The sequence below is a fragment of the Triticum aestivum genome, chromosome 7A (genome assembly GCF_018294505.1).
Source record: "Triticum aestivum cultivar Chinese Spring chromosome 7A, IWGSC CS RefSeq v2.1, whole genome shotgun sequence".
Lineage (NCBI taxonomy): Eukaryota > Viridiplantae > Streptophyta > Magnoliopsida > Poales > Poaceae > Triticum > Triticum aestivum.
In genome coordinates, this window is record NC_057812.1 from 358,723,177 (window position 1) to 358,739,189 (window position 16,013).

General features: G+C 44.2%; 1 protein-coding gene across 1 annotated transcript; it reads right to left on the bottom strand.

The window, feature by feature from the left end:
* Positions 1-12,293: 12,293 nt before the first annotated feature.
* Positions 12,294-15,537, bottom strand: LOC123154812 (ABC transporter F family member 1). The gene is made up of 5 exons (XM_044573443.1): positions 15,181-15,537; positions 14,608-14,681; positions 14,310-14,520; positions 13,983-14,217; positions 12,294-13,514 (listed from the first exon to the last, which is right to left on the bottom strand). The coding sequence occupies exons 1-5, from the start codon at positions 15,385-15,387 to the stop codon at positions 12,463-12,465; spliced, it is 1,779 nt and encodes a 592-aa protein (XP_044429378.1). The 5' UTR covers positions 15,388-15,537; the 3' UTR covers positions 12,294-12,462.
* Positions 15,538-16,013: the final 476 nt, after the last annotated feature.

A 16,013-nucleotide genomic window follows, 5' to 3' on the forward strand; every position in this document is an offset into this window, starting at 1 on the left:
GTCCGAAAATGCCTAACTCCGGGAAAACTTTCCCGGATGTTTCCCCCCTTCACTAGTATCGCCTAGTATTGCGTTAGGTCACCCCTAGCACCGCGTTTTGCCTTGTTATATTTTGTGATGCTTGGTTGCCCCGTATTTACTGTTTCCCCCTTCACCGGTACCACCTCATACCGCGTTAGGGCCCCCCTAGCACCGCTACTTGTCATGTCATGCATCGCTATGCATTTGTTTGCTTAATATTTATTGTTTCTTCCCCCTCTTCTCTCCGATAGACTACGAGACCGACGCCGCTGCTACTCAGTACGACTACGGTGTTGACGACGCCTCTCTCTTGCCAAAGCAACCAGGCAAGCAAACCCCCCCTTGAGCATTCCGATATCGCCCATTTCTTTCCCTCTCATGCTTGCATTAGAACTGCTACTGCTTTCTGTATGATCCTACTCTGATGCATAGCCTGTTTTTGTTACCTGCTTATTGTTACCTTACCTGCTTATCCTAAACTGCTTAGTATAGGTTGCTTAGTGATCCATCAGTGACCCCCACCTTGTCCCAGTTGCCCCCGCTTTATGTTCGATGACTCGATCAACGTGATCGACGTCCAGGCCCCGACACCGCACATCACCCCCTAGTTGTATCATGTAGGGGAACGTAGTAATTTCAAAAAAATTCCTACGCACACGCAAGATCATGGTGATGCATAGCAACGAGAGGGGAGAGTATGATCTACGTACCCTTGTAGATCGACAACGGAAGCGCTAACTTGGTTAATGTAGTCGTACGTCTTCACGGCCCGACCGATCAAGCACCGAAACTACGGCACCTCCGAGTTCTAGCACACGTTCAGCTCGATGACGATCCCCGGACTCCGATCCGGCAAAGTGTCGAGGAAGAGTTCTGTCAGCACGACGGCGTGGTGACGATCTTGATGTACTACCGTCGCAGGGCTTCGCCTAAGCACCGCTACAATATTATCGAGGACTATGGTGGAAGGAGGCACCGCACACGGCTAAGAATATGATCACGTGGATCAACTTGTGTGTCTAGGGGTGCCCCTTGCCTTCGTATATAAAGGATCCAAGGGGGGGTGCGGCCGGCCCTAGTAGGAGGCGCGCAGGAGGAGTCCTACTCCTACCGGGAGTAGGACTCCCCTCCCTTTCCTTGTCCAAGTAGGAGAGGAGGGAGGAGAGAAGGAAAAAGGGGGGGGGCGCCGCCCCTCCCTCCTTGTCCAATTCGGACTAGGGGGAGAGGGGGCGCGCGGCCTGCCCTGGCAGCCCCTCCTCTTCTCCACTTTAGGCCCATGAGGCCCATTAACCCCCCGGGGGGTTCCGGTAACCCCCCGATGCTCCGGTTTTATCCGAAACTTCCCCGGAACACTTCCGGTGTCCGAATATAGCCGTCCAATATATCAATATTTATGTCTCGACCATTTCGAGACTTCTCGTCATGTCCGTGATCACATCCGGGACTCCGAACTAACTTCGGTACATCAAAACTCATAAACTCATAATATAACTGTCATCGAAACCTTAAGCGTGTGAACCCTACGGGTTCGAGAACAATGTAGACATGACCGAGACACGTCTTCGGTCAATAACCAATAGCGGAACCTGGATGCTCATATAGGCTCCTACATATTCTACGAAGATCTTTTTTTCGGTCAGACCGCATAACAACATACGTTGTTCCCTTTGTCATCGGTATGTTACTTGTCCAAGATTCGATCTCGGTATCCCATACCTAGTTCAATCTCGTTACCGGCAAGTCTCTTTACTAGTTCCGTAATACATCATCTCACAACTAACTCATTAGTTGCAATGCTTGCAAGGCTTGTGTGATGTGTATTACCGAGAGGGCCCAGAGATACCTCTCCGACAATCGGAGTGACAAATCCTAATCTTGAAATACGCCAACCCAACATGTACCTTTGGAGACACCTGTAGAGCACCTTTACAATCACCCAGTTACGTTGTGACGTTTGGTAGCACACAAAGTGTTCCTCCGGCAAACGAGAGTTGCATAATCTCATAGTCATAGGAACATGTATAGGTCATGAAGAAAGCAATAGCAACATACTAAACGATCGGGTGCTAAGCTAATGGAATGGGTCATGTCAATCAGATCATTCATCTAATGATGTGATCCTGTTAATCAAATGACAACTCTTTGTCCATGGTTAGGAAACATAACCATCTTTGATTAAAAAGCTAGTCTAGTAGAGGCATACTAGTGACACTCTGTTTGTCTATGTATTCACACATGTATTATGTTTCCGGTTAATACAATTCTAGCATGAATAATAAACTTTTATCATGATATATAAGGAAATAAATAATAACTTTATTATTGCCTCTAGGGCATATTTCCTTCAGTCTCCCACTTGCACTAGAGTCAATAATCTAGATTACACAGTAATGATTCTAACACCCATGGAGCCTTGGTGCTGATCATGTTTTGCTCGTGGAAGAGGCTTAGTCAACGGGTCTGCTACATTCAGATCCGTATGTATCTTGCAAATCTCTATGTCTCCCCCCTGGACTAGATCCCGGATGGAATTGAAGCTTCTCTTCATGTGCTTGGTTCTCTTATGAAATTTGGATTCCTTTGCCAAGGAAATTGCACCAGTATTGTCACAAAAGATTTTCATTGGACCCGATGCACTAGGTATGACACCTAGATCGGATATGAACTCCTTCATCCAGACTCCTTCATTCGCTGCTTCCGAAGCAGCTATGTATTCCGCTTCACACGTAGATCCCGCCACGACACTCTGTTTAGAACTGCACCAACTGACAGCTCCACCGTTTAATGTAAACACGTATCCGGTTTGCGATTTAGAATCGTCCGGATCAGTGTCAAAGCTTGCATCAACGTAACCGTTTACGATGAGCTCTTTGTCACCTCCATATACGAGAAACATATCCTTAGTCCTTTTCAGGTATTTCAGGATGTTCTTGACCGCTGTCCAGTGATCCACTCCTGGATTACTTTGGTACCTCCCTGCTAGACTTATAGCAAGGCACACATCAGGTCTGGTACACAGCATTGCATACATGATAGAGCCTATGGCTGACGCATAGGGAACATCTTTCATTTTCTCTCTATCTTCTGCAGTGGTCGGGTATTGAGTCTGACTCAACTTCACACCTTGTAACACAGGCAAGAACCCTTTCTTTGCTTGATCGATTTTGAACTTCTTCAAAATCTTGTCAAGGTATGTGCTTTGTGAAAGTCCAATTAAGCGTCTTGATCTATCTCTATAGATCTTTATGCCTAATATGTAAGCAGCTTCACCGAGGTCTTTCATTGAAAAACTCTTATTCAAGTATTCCTTTATGCTATCCAGAAATTCTATATCATTTCCGATTAGTAATATGTCATCTACATATAATATCAGAAATGCTACAGAGCTCCCACTCACTTTCTTGTAAATACAGGCTTCTCCAAAGGTCTGTATAAAACCAAATGCTTTGATCACACTATCAAAGCGTTTATTCCAACTCCGAGAGGCTTGCACCAGTCCATAAATGGATCGCTGGAGCTTGCACACTTTGTTAGCTCCCTTTGGATCGACAAAACCTTCCGGTTGCATCATATACAACTCTTCTTCCAGAAATCCATTCAGGAATGCAGTTTTGACATCCATCTGCCAAATTTCATAATCATAAAATGCGGCAATTGCTAACATGATTCGGACAGACTTAAGCATCGCTACGGGTGAGAAGGTCTCATGGTAGTCAACCCCTTGAACTTGTCGAAAACCTTTTGCGACAAGTCGAGCTTTGTAGACAGTAATATTACCGTCAGCGTCAGTCTTCTTCTTGAAGATCCATTTATTCTCAATTGCTTGTCGATCATCGGGCAAGTCAACCAAAGTCCATACTTTGTTCTCATACATGGATCCCATCTCAGATTTCATGGCTTCAAGCCATTTTTCGGAATCTGGGCTCACCATCGCTTCTTCATAGTTCGTAGGTTCATCATGATCTAGTAGCATGACTTCCAGAACAGGATTTCCGTACCACTCTGGCGCAGATCTTACTCTGGTTGATCTACGGGGTTCAGTAGTATCTTGTTCTGAAGTTTCATGATCATTATCATTAGCTTCCTCACTAATTGGTGTAGGTGTCGCAGAAACAGGTTTCTGTGATGTACTACTTTCCAATAAGGGAGCAGGTACAGTTACCTCGTCAAGTTCTACTTTCCTCCCACTCACTTCTTTCGAGAGAAACTCCTTCTCTAGAAAGGATCCATTTTAGCAACGAATGTCTTGCCTTCGGATCTGTGATAGAAGGTGTACCCAACAGTCTCCTTTGGGTATCCTATGAAGACACATTTCTCCGATTTGGGTTCGAGCTTATCAGGTTGAAGCTTTTTCACATAAGCATCGCAGCCCCAAACTTTAAGAAACGACAACTTTGGTTTCTTGCCAAACCATAGTTCATAAGGTGTCGTCTCAACGGATTTTGATGGTGCCCTATTTAACGTGAATGCGGCCGTCTCTAAAGCATAACCCCAAAATGATAGCGGTAAATTTGTAAGAGACATCATAGATCGCACCATATCAAGTAAAGTACGATTACGACGTTCGGACACACCATTACGCTGAGGTGTTCCGGGTGGCGTGAGTTGCGAAACTATTCCGCATTGTTTCAGATGTAGACCAAACTCGTAACTCAAATATTCTCCTCCACGATCAGATCGCAGAAACTTTATTTTCTTGTTACGATGATTTTCAACTTCACTCTGAAATTCTTTGAACTTTTCAAATGTTTCAGACTTATGCTTCATTAAGTAGATATACCCATATCTGCTTAAATCATCTGTGAAGGTGAGAAAATAACGATATCCGCCACGAGCCTCAACATTCATCGGACCACATACATCTGTATGTATGATTTCCAACAAATCTGTTGCTCTCTCCATTGTACCGGAGAACGGTGTTTTAGTCATCTTGCCCATAAGGCACGGTTCGCAAGTACCAAGTGATTCATAATCAAGAGGTTCCAAAAGTCCATCGGTATGGAGTTTCTTCATGCGCTTTACACCGATATGACCTAAACGGCAGTGCCACAAATAAGTTGCACTATCATTATCAACTCTGCATCTTTTGGCTTCAACATTATGAATATGTGTGTTACTACTATCGAGATTCATCAAAAATAGACCACTCTTCAAAGGTGCATGACCATAAAAGATATTACTCATATAAATAGAACAACCATTATTCTCTGATTTAAATGAATAACCGTCTCGCATTAAACAAGATCCAGATATAATGTTCATGCTCAACGCTGGCACCAAATAACAATTATTTAGGTCTAATACTAATCCCGAAGGTAGATGTAGAGGTAGCGTGCCGACCGCGATCACATCGACTTTAGAACCATTTCCCACGCGCATCGTCACCTCGTCCTTTGCCAGTGTTCGCTTAATCCGTAGTCCCTGTTTCGAGTTGCAAATATTAGCAACAGAACCAGTATCAAATACCCAGGTGCTACTGCGAGCTCTAGTAAGGTACACATCAATAACATGTATATCACATATACCTTTGTTCACCTTGCCATCCTTCTTATCCGCCAAATACTTGGGGCAGTTCCGCTTCCAGTGACCAGTCTGCTTGCAGTAGAAGCACTCAGTTTCAGGCTTAGGTCCAGACTTGGGTTTCTTCTCCTGATCAGCAACTTGCTTGCTTTTCTTCTTGAAGTTCCCCTTCTTCTTCCCTTTGCCCTTTTTCTTGAAACTAGTGGTCTTGTTGACCATCAACACTTGATGCTCCTTCTTGATTTCTACCTCCGCAGCTTTCAGCATTGCGAAGAGCTCGGGAATAGTCTTATTCATCCCTTGCATATTATAGTTCATCACAAAGCTCTTGTAGCTTGGTGGCAGTGATTGGAGAATTCTGTCAATGACGCAATCATCTGGAAGATTAACTCCCATCTGAATCAAGTGATTATTATACCCAGACATTTTGAGTATATGCTCACTGACAGAACTGTTCTCCTCCATCTTGCAGCTATAGAACTTATTGGAGACTTCATATTTCTCAATCCGGGCATTTGCTTGAAATATTAACTTCAACTCCTGGAACATCTCATATGCTCCATGACGTTCAAAACGTCGTTGAAGTCCCGATTCTAAGCCGTAAAGCATGGCACACTGAACTATCGAGTAGTCATCAGCTTTGCTCTGCCAGACGTTCATAACATCTGATGTTGCTCCAGCAATAAGGATAATCCTCAAGTTACGGACCCAGTCCGTGTAATTGCTACCATCATCTTTCAACTTTGCTTTCTTAAGGAACGCATTAAAATTTAACGGAACAACAGCACGGACCATTTATCTACAATTAACATAAACAAGCAAGATACTATCAGGGACTAAGTTCATGATAAATTTAAGTTCAATTAATCATATTACTCAAGAACTCCCACTTAGATAGACATCTCTCTAATCATCTAAGTGATCACGTGATCCAAATCAACTAAACCATAACCGATCATCATGTGAAATGGAGTAGTTTTCAATGGTGAACATCGCTATGTTGATCATATCTACTATATGATTCACGCTCGATCTTTCGATCTCAGTGTTCCGAGGCCATATCTGCATATGCTAGGCTCGTCAAGTTTAACCTGAGTATTCTGCGTGTGCAAAACTGTCTTGCACCTATTGTAGATGGACGTAGAGCTTATCACACCCGATCATCACGTGGTGTCTGGGAACGACGAACTTTGGCAACGGTGCATACTCAGGGAGAACACTTTTATCTTGAAATTTAGTGAGAGATCATCTTATAATGCTACCGTCAATCAAAGCAAGATAAGATGCATAAAAGATAAAAATCACATGCAATCAATATAAGTGATATGATATGGCCATCATCTTGTGCTTGTGATCTCCATCCTTGAAGCACCGTCGTGATCACCATCGTCACCGGCGCGACACCTTGATCTCCATCGTAGCATCGTTGTCGTCTCGCCAATCTTATGCTTCTACGACTATCGCTACCGCTTAGTGATAAAGTAAAGCATTACAGGGCGATTGCATTGCATACAATAAAGCGACAACCATATGGCTCCTGCCGGTTGCCAATAACTCGATTACAAAACATGATCATCTCATACAATAAAATTTAGCATCATGTCTTGACCATATCACATCACAACATGCCCTGCAAAAACAAGTTAGACGTCCTCTACTTTGTTGTTGCAAGTTTTACGTGGCTGCTACGGGCTTAAGCAAGAACCAATCTTACCTACGCATCAAAACCACAACGATAGTTTGTCAAGTTGGTGTTGTTTTAACCTTCACAAGGACCGGGCGTAGCCACACTCGGTTCAACTAAAGTTGGAGAAACTGTCACCCGGAAGCCACCTATGTGCAAAGCACGTCGGGAGAACCGGTCTCGCGTAAGCGTACGCGTAATGTCGGTCCGGGCCGCTTCGTCCAACAATACCGCCGAACCAAAGTATGACATGCTGGTAAGTAGTATGACATATATCGCCCACAACTCACTTGTGTTCTACTCGTGCATATAACATCAACATATAAAACCTAGGCTCGGATGCCACTATAGGGGAACGTAGTAATTTCAAAAAAATTCTACGCACACGCAAGATCATGGTGATGCATAGCAACGAGAGGGGAGAGTATGATCTACGTACCCTTTTAGATCGACAACGGAAGCGTTAACTTGGTTGATGTAGTCGTACGTCTTCATGGCCCGACCGATCAAGCACCGAAACTACGGCACCTCCGAGTTCTAGCACACGTTCAGCTCGATGACGATCCCCGAACTCTGATCCAGCAAAATGTCGGGGAAGAGTTCCGTCAGCACGACGGCGTGGTGACGATCTTGATGTACTATTGTCGCAGGGCTTCGCCTAAGCACCGCTACAATATTATCGAGGACTATGGTGGAAGGGGGCACCGCACACGGCTAAGAATATGATCACGTGGATCAACTTGTGTGTCTAGGGGTGCCCCTTTCCTCCGTATATAAAGGATCCAAGGGGGGGTGCGGCCGGCCCTAGTAGGAGGCGCGCAGGAGGAGTCCTACTCCTACCGGGAGTAGGACTCCCCTCCCTTTCCTTGTCCAAGTAGGAGAGGGGGAAGAAGATAAGGAAAAAGGGGGGGCGCCGCCCCTCCCTCCTTGTCCAATTCGGACTAGGGGGAGAGGGGGGGCGCGGCCTGCCCTGGCAGCCCCTCCTCTTCTCCACTTTAGGCCCATGAGGCCCATTAACCCCCTTGGGGGTTCCGGTAACCCCCGGTGCTCCGGTTTTATCCGAAACTTCCCCGGAACACTTCCGGTGTCCGAATATAGCCGTCCAATATATCAATCTTTATGTCTCGACCATTTCGAGACTTCTCGTCATGTCCGTGATCACATCCAGGACTCCGAACTAACTTCGGTACATCAAAACTCATAAACTCATAATATAACTGTCATCGAAACCTTAAGCGTGCGGACCCTACGGGTTCGAGAACAATGTAGACATGACCGAGACACGTCTCCGGTCAATAACCAATAGCGGAACCTGGATGCTCATATTGGCTCCTACATATTCTACGAAGATCTTTTTTTCGGTCAGACCGCATAACAACCTACGTTGTTCCCTTTGTCATCGGTATGTTACTTGTCCGAGATTCGATCGTCAGTATCCCATACCTAGTTCAATCTCGTTACCGTCAAGTCTCTTTACTCGTTCCGTAATACATCATCTCACAACTAACTCATTAGTTGCAATGCTTGCAAGCTTATGTGATGTGTATTACCGAGAGGGCCCAGAGATACCTCTCCGACAATCAGAGTGACAAATCCTAATCTCGAAATACGCCAACCCAACATGTACCTTTGGAGACACCTGTAGAGCACCTTTATAATCACTCAGTTATGTTGTGACGTTTGGTAGCACACAAAGTGTTCCTCTGGCAAACGGGAGTTGTATAATCTCATAGTCATAGGAACATGTATAAGTCATGAAGAAAGCAATAGCAACATACTAAACGATCGGGTGCTAAGCTAATGGAATGGGTCATGTCAATCAGATCATTCATCTAATGATGTGATCCTGTTAATCAAATGACAACTCTTTGTCCATGGTTAGGAAACATAACCATCTTTGATTAACAAGCTAGTCTAGTAGAGGCATACTAGTGACACTCTGTTTGTCTATGTATTCACACATGTATTATGTTTCCGGTTAATACAATTCTAGCATGAATAATAAACTTTTATCATGATATATAAGGAAATAAATAATAACTTTATTTTTGCCTCTAGGGCATATTTCCTTCATATGACTCTGCAGAGTTACCATCGAGTGCCGAGGGTGGAACCTCTTACATCACTCCTGATGAGATCTCTGTAGTGTAGCTATACGGTCGAGGTCATCGAGGGTGATTTCCTCCTTAACCACTTCCGTCACGGCTTTGTCGTGCAACCCCTCAAGTGTCAACCTCGAGGGTGAATCCTATTACGTTTATCTTGATGATAACATCGAGTGGAATTCACTGGGGGTGATTCCTCGGGTTTTCCCCTTGGTGTTGGACACACAATTACTATGGTTACTATGACTTTACACTGAACCATGTTACTAAAGACGGGTCGGCCCTGAGGGGTACCCGCGCGAGCTTAATAGCGAGTGATGTGGAGTCGGGTTGACCTGGAAGGTGCCCGTGAGATACTTACGAGGCGTGGCCGGGCATTCTTAGCCCTTGCCGCAAGTACCCGAGATGGGGCAACGGGGTCACATCTTTCGTGAGTCTCTGCTTGTTACCGCGTGCTCCTAATCCACTACGATTTGGATATTTGATCCGAGGGGCCTCTAGCCTGATAGCACTAACCATCACGTGGGCATAGTATGGGCGTTTTGCGTCGTATGCATCAGCCGAAGCTTAATAGACATCAGCGACTGAGCGGCGCGCGCCGGGTTGGACTGCGTAAGCTCCTGCCTTGTTGAAGGAGGTAGCTAGGTCTGCTCACCGGCCGCGTAAGCAATGTGCAGGAGTTCCCGGGGAGATGGCCCATGACCCCTGGGGGCATAGGTTTAGTCTGGCGTGTTGACCTCTCTATTAAGCCTAGGTCGGGTTGCGGCGTATTGTTTGGCCGAGGCCGGGCATGACCCAGGAAAGTGTATCCGGACGGAGTTAATCGAGCGTGGTGGGTAAGTTGGTGCACCCTGCAGGGAAGAAAACATCTATCGATGGTCTGCCTATGGTAGCAGACACTTGGAGTTGTATCCCGATCGATACAACTAGAACTGGATACTTGTGATGAGAACTGGATGGTGATGAGATTTGGAATGTGTTGACACTTGGATAGTATGGCTCTGGGATTGCTTTCTCGCAGGGAGTCGAGAAAGGATCTCTGGCCGAGGTTGATAACATTACTACTACTTTCTTTATGCTACTCTACTCCCTCCTGTTGCTGCAAGATGGTGGTTTCCAAAAGATGCTAGTCTTCGATAGGCTAGGCTTTCCCCTTCCCTTCTGGCATTCTGCAGTTTAGTCCACAGATACAACCCATTCCTTTGATACAGATGCATACTTAGTTTAGATCTGATGTAAGTCTTGCGAGTACTTTGGATGAGTACTCACAGTTGCTTTGCTACTTCTTTTCCCCCATACCCGATTGTTGTGACCAGATGACGGATCCCAGGAGCCAGACGACGCCACTGATGACTACTACTACCCGGAGGATGCCTACTACTACGTGAAGACCGCAAACGACTAGGAGTAGTTGGGAGGCTCCCAGGAAGGATGCCTTGCCTTTTCGATCATTGTTGCTTTTGTGCTAGCCTTCTTAAGGCAAACTTGTTTAACTCATGTTTGTACTCAGATATTATTGCTTCCGCTGACTCCTGTGTTTTCAAGCTTATGTATTCGAGCCCTCGAGGCCCCTGCCTTATAATATAAAGCTTGTATTATTTTAATTTGTGTCTAGAGTTGTATTGTGATATCTTCCTGTAAGTCCTTGATCTTGATTGTACACATTTGCGTGTATGATTAGTGTACGGTCAAATCGGGAGCGTCACACCCATCAATTAATGTCAATGCGAGGAGTGTGGATTGTCATGCAACGAATACACCAAGACTTATAAGTGTATGAAGGCTGAAAGTAAAAACTAAGTGGGTGTGTATCCAACTTGCTTGCTCATGAGACCTCGAGCATTTGAGGAAGGCCGTCATCAAAACAAACAAATGTTATATAATGAAGTATTCTCACTAGTATATGAAAGTGACAACATAAGAGACTCTCTATATGAAAAATATGGTATTACTTTAAAGCATAAGTGTGGAAAAAGATAGCAACATTGCCCCTTCTTTTTTTTCTTTTTTTTCTCATTTTTTCATTAGGCTTATTTTTTATTTCTTCACTAGGACAACGTTTATTTTTTTATTTTCACACTGGGATAACATTTAATGATGATCATCATGCTACTATTTACTTACAACTCGGTAAAACTAAAACATATGACTATATGCATGTCTCTAACAATGATGATGAACGATGGCTGAGCATATGAATGTTTGGTAGATAATGAACGGTGGTTGAGCCATAAATACTATGTAAGCTATATGATTATGCAAAGCAATATAACAATAAAGGCGTATGTCTACTACAAACGACAATTTTTTATAGGTGTATGTCTACTACAAATGATAACTTTTTGTAAACAATATTATATTTTGAATAAATGAAGTATAACATTTTAAATAAATGAAGCCTCTGATACGAGGATCTTAATTCACGAAAGTCCGTCGTCCCAAATTAGATACTAGTACCCAGATGCAAGTTCGTAGAACAGATATAATAAAGGGTGTTGCATGTTCGTAGAACAGATACAATTAAGGGTGTAACATACGTAGAACTATACAAATACAAATTTAAAGATAACAATTGAATGAAATATGTCTACATTTCATCATTTTAATAGAACTAGTAAATGTACATGTGCAACGCATGTTAATATTTTAGACAATATATTAATTGCATGTGTTGCACGTTAATATTTAGACAATATATCAATTACACACAGATATTAGGTATGCTATTATTTGTATGTTAATTCTATGATTAATGCAATATTTTAATACAATATTAATTGCACGTTAAACACGCTGAAGGCTCTCCATTGGAGCAGTCTTGGTCATTGAATTGACTTAGTTTGATGGTAGAGATCAATTGGATATGCCCCTTTGGTTCCTTTTATATTGGTATAGATGGTAATCTTCAAATCTAGAACCGCAGAGCAAAACAAACCATCATGGATCAACAATGTTAAAAGATATGAAAATAAACACGGATCGTCTGGTAAAATAGTGTAGAGAAGATATGTTTTAAGCGATACAATAGTACTCATACTTGTCACGCTAAATGATGGAAACTTTTCTGATACAGGCAAAACTTTGGGGTTGTCTAGATCTCCAAAGAGCCGAGAGAATGAAAAGACAGAAAATCTAGAGACCAGCCCTTTTCTTCAAGTGTTGCTTGAAATCCATGATATCGCCTTCCCACCTAGTCACCGCCTGGTTCTCACAGACCCAGATCTCTTGAGCAACCTGATTGATCAGCCTGAAGTCATGGCTCACCAGGACCAACCCCCCGTCCCATTCCTTCAGTGCCTCAGCAAGTGAGTCAATGGTCTCAATGTCAAGATGATTTGTCGGCTCATCAAGCAACAGCATCTGTGGCTGCCTAAATGCTAGCCAAGCAAAAATGACACGGGCCTTCTGCCCATCAGACAGGTTTTTCATTGGCATCACCTGTGCCTTTCCTGACAGGCCAAACTTGCCAATTGCAGCTCTCATCTTCTCCTCTTCATTCCCAGGGTACTCCCTCATCATGTACTGCAGGGCCGGCATGTCCAGGTCCAGCTTCTCAGTGAGATGTTGATGGAATTGTGCAATGCGTAGGTGGTTGTGGCGTCTGACCATGCCATCCAACGGAGATAGGTCACCTGTCATGAGCTTCAGAAGTGTGCTCTTACCAGCCCCATTGGGACCGACCAGTGCAACTCTCGAGTCAAGGTCAACACCGAAGTCAAGGTTCTTGTAGATGAGATTATCCGGAGTGTAACCAAATGTGACATCAGCAAACTGCAGCACTGGTGGTGGGAGTTTGCCAACATCTGTAAAGCGGAATACAAGAATCCTGTCATTGACAACCTTCTCAGCAAGACCACCACGCTCCATCTTTGCAAGAGTCTTCTCTTTGCTCTGAGCCTGACGAGCAAGCTTCGCAGATCCATGACCAAATCGTGCAATGTACTCCTTCATATTAGCTATCTGTTCCTGTTCCCATTTGTACTGCTTCATTTGATTCTCTTCAAGCTCAGAGCGAGTTTGAACATACTGGTCATAATTTCCAGTATATAACTTGAGGGTCTTGTTCTGCATGTGGATGATGTTAGTGCACACTCCATTTAGAAAATCTTGGGAATGCGAGATAACAACAAGTATACGCTCAAAATTCTTTAATTTCTCTTCCAGCCAGACACAAGCCTCGAGATCTGCAAACAAAGGTAAAAAGAAAATCAGGTTGCTTTCAAAAGTAAGCACAACTGACCACCGAGCTATGCAGGAAAGTCCACTAGAACCTCTTATGTAAGAGAAACAAGATTATGTATAGTAGTACCATATAACTTTGTGAGGTAGAAGGATGTGTGTCACATTAGCCAAAGATTCAGTTTTGCTAAAGCACATCTAGATGTGCCATGAATATTGCACATCTAAGTCCCAAGTCATTGATCTTACGTGGAGATGGGTATTTTCGTTTTACTTCTCTTTTTCTTTCTATGCTTGATTTAGTCACTTAGATGTGCAATAACTAGGACACATCTAGATGTGCCCTAGACACACACCCAAAGATTTTATATCGAAGAAAAATGTTAACGGTAGTCCAGGCAATACAGAAAAAAAAACATCATTTCAATTTAAAATACATGTTCAAGTGCAGTTTTCATTTGTTTCATACTCACCAAGATGGTTGGTTGGCTCATCAAGCAAAAGGATGGTCGGGTTCATGAACAGCGCCCTTGCCAATGCAATCCTCATACGCCAACCCCCAGAAAAATCTCGTGTTGGCTTTGCTTGCATTTGCTTGTCAAAACCTAGACCAAACAATATCTCAGCAGCACGCTTTTCAGCAGTTGATGCATCCATTGCTTCTAACCGCTCATATACAAGATCCAAAGCTTCACCGCCACCATCATCCTAAATAGTCAGCAGCAAGTGTAAGCAATTATATAGACCCGGATGAAATGCAGACAATGGGCAAATAAAAAGATAGAAGTTCAATAGCTAACCTGTGCAGCCAAAATTTCAGCTTCCTTTTCCAACTTCACTCTTTCTTCATCACAACAGATAACAGCTTGCAGCGCAGACATGTCAGAAGCCTCAATCTCACGAGTAAGATGATGTATGTCCATGTGTTCAGGAATGGGGAGTTCCCTGCAGCCTATTGCGGTGAGAAGGGTAGATTTCCCACAACCATTTAAGCCGAGCAAACCATACCGCCTGAGGTTAAATAAAACCATCAATTAAGTGCTCCAGAAGGATACATGGTTGTAATGAAATGAAAATAAACGGATGTATAAACTATACCTCCCGTAGTTAAGCTCCAATTCTGAATCCACAATAAGGTCATGTCCATGAAATGTTAATGAAAGGGACTCAATCTGCAACATACAAATACTATATTAGGAAATCAACAAAGTATTGAAGTAATCAACTAGTATGAAGGAGGGACGGAGATGATGCTAGATCAGATATTCGCATTCAAGAACTATGTAGGCATGGCCCCACATCCCAGCATATTTGGCATATCAAGTATTATTTCTTGTTTACATATACATAATATTGGTACGATAATGGTTCCAGGATACAACGGATCAGGAAAGTGGCTAATACGACCACACTGTTCCTCGTCGAGAAGAGATGAATGGGTCATATATAAAGAGCCAAGAAATCACAAGTGATTTAACATGGATCTAGCAATCTGTTTTTCGCTCAATATAGGTAGTATATTATATCTGGCGATGAACGACGAGGATGTACATACTCTTGTGTTCTATCACTGGGGGTGGAACTAATCCGTGCGGCGAGAGAAGAAAAAAAAGGTTTGCAACGATGGATGAATAGCAACAAGAAGGAAAAGGGGATCGGATCTCAACGTACGTGGATATCACGGGAGAGCGGATGCGAAGCCAGGACCCCGGTACATGTCCGATCGGATAAGTTAAGGGCCGCTATGCCATTGGCGGCCTTATCGGCCGCTGACGACGCCGACGAGGACGAGGCAGCGGCGCTGGACTTGGCTCCCCTCTTTGCGGCGGCGGCGGCCTTCTTCTGCGCGGCTTTCTTCTTGCTGGCATCGGACACCATGGTAGGAGATCGGGATCGGGATAGTTAGATAGCTCGAGGGTTGGGGATTGGTTGCTGGAGACGGCGATTCGCGCAACCCTACGATACACACGATTTCTATTCCCCTCCCAGCGGGCGGTGGCGGCGGCTTGTGGTGTGGAGAGAGGAGTTGGGGGTGGAGAAGACAAGTGCTACTTGTATTGCCTCCTCCTCCGCTCACTACTGTTGGGCTGGTCAACTTACTCGGACCGGGCCGTGGAGCATGCTGGGCTGTTATCTGGGCTTCTCTTCCATTTCCGCGGGCGGGATAGCCTAGAGTATTATATATATACCTAATCTTTCTCTCAATATATATATATATACCTAATCTAAAATCGCTCCCGTTCCTCCTGGTACTTGTCATCGTCATGTGTCAACCGAGGATGTGAGGGCTCATCATCATATGACTAGCTCTTGTGGCCTTTGTGGAGCTCCCGACTCCTGGCGTCACTCCCTTCTGGAGTGCACGGTCTTTAGATACATTTGGGCGTTGGTAGATGAGGACTTGGCCTGCAGTCTGGTAGCATCAACAGAGATGAGAGCGAAGAGCTGACTCTTTGGACTTATGGACTCGTTGTCGCACGAGAAGTTCACACTGATGTCGGTCA

Coding starts and splice junctions, on each gene's coding strand:
- LOC123154812 (XM_044573443.1), bottom strand. CDS start 15,387: ATGGTGTCCGATGCCAGCAAGAAGAAAGCCGCGCAGAAGAAGGCCGCC. Junction 14,682..15,180: donor CGCTCTCCCGTGATATCCAC/GTACGTTGAGAT, acceptor TGTATGTTGCAG/ATTGAGTCCCTTTCATTAAC. Junction 14,521..14,607: donor TTGGAGCTTAACTACGGGAG/GTATAGTTTATA, acceptor ATTTAACCTCAG/GCGGTATGGTTTGCTCGGCT.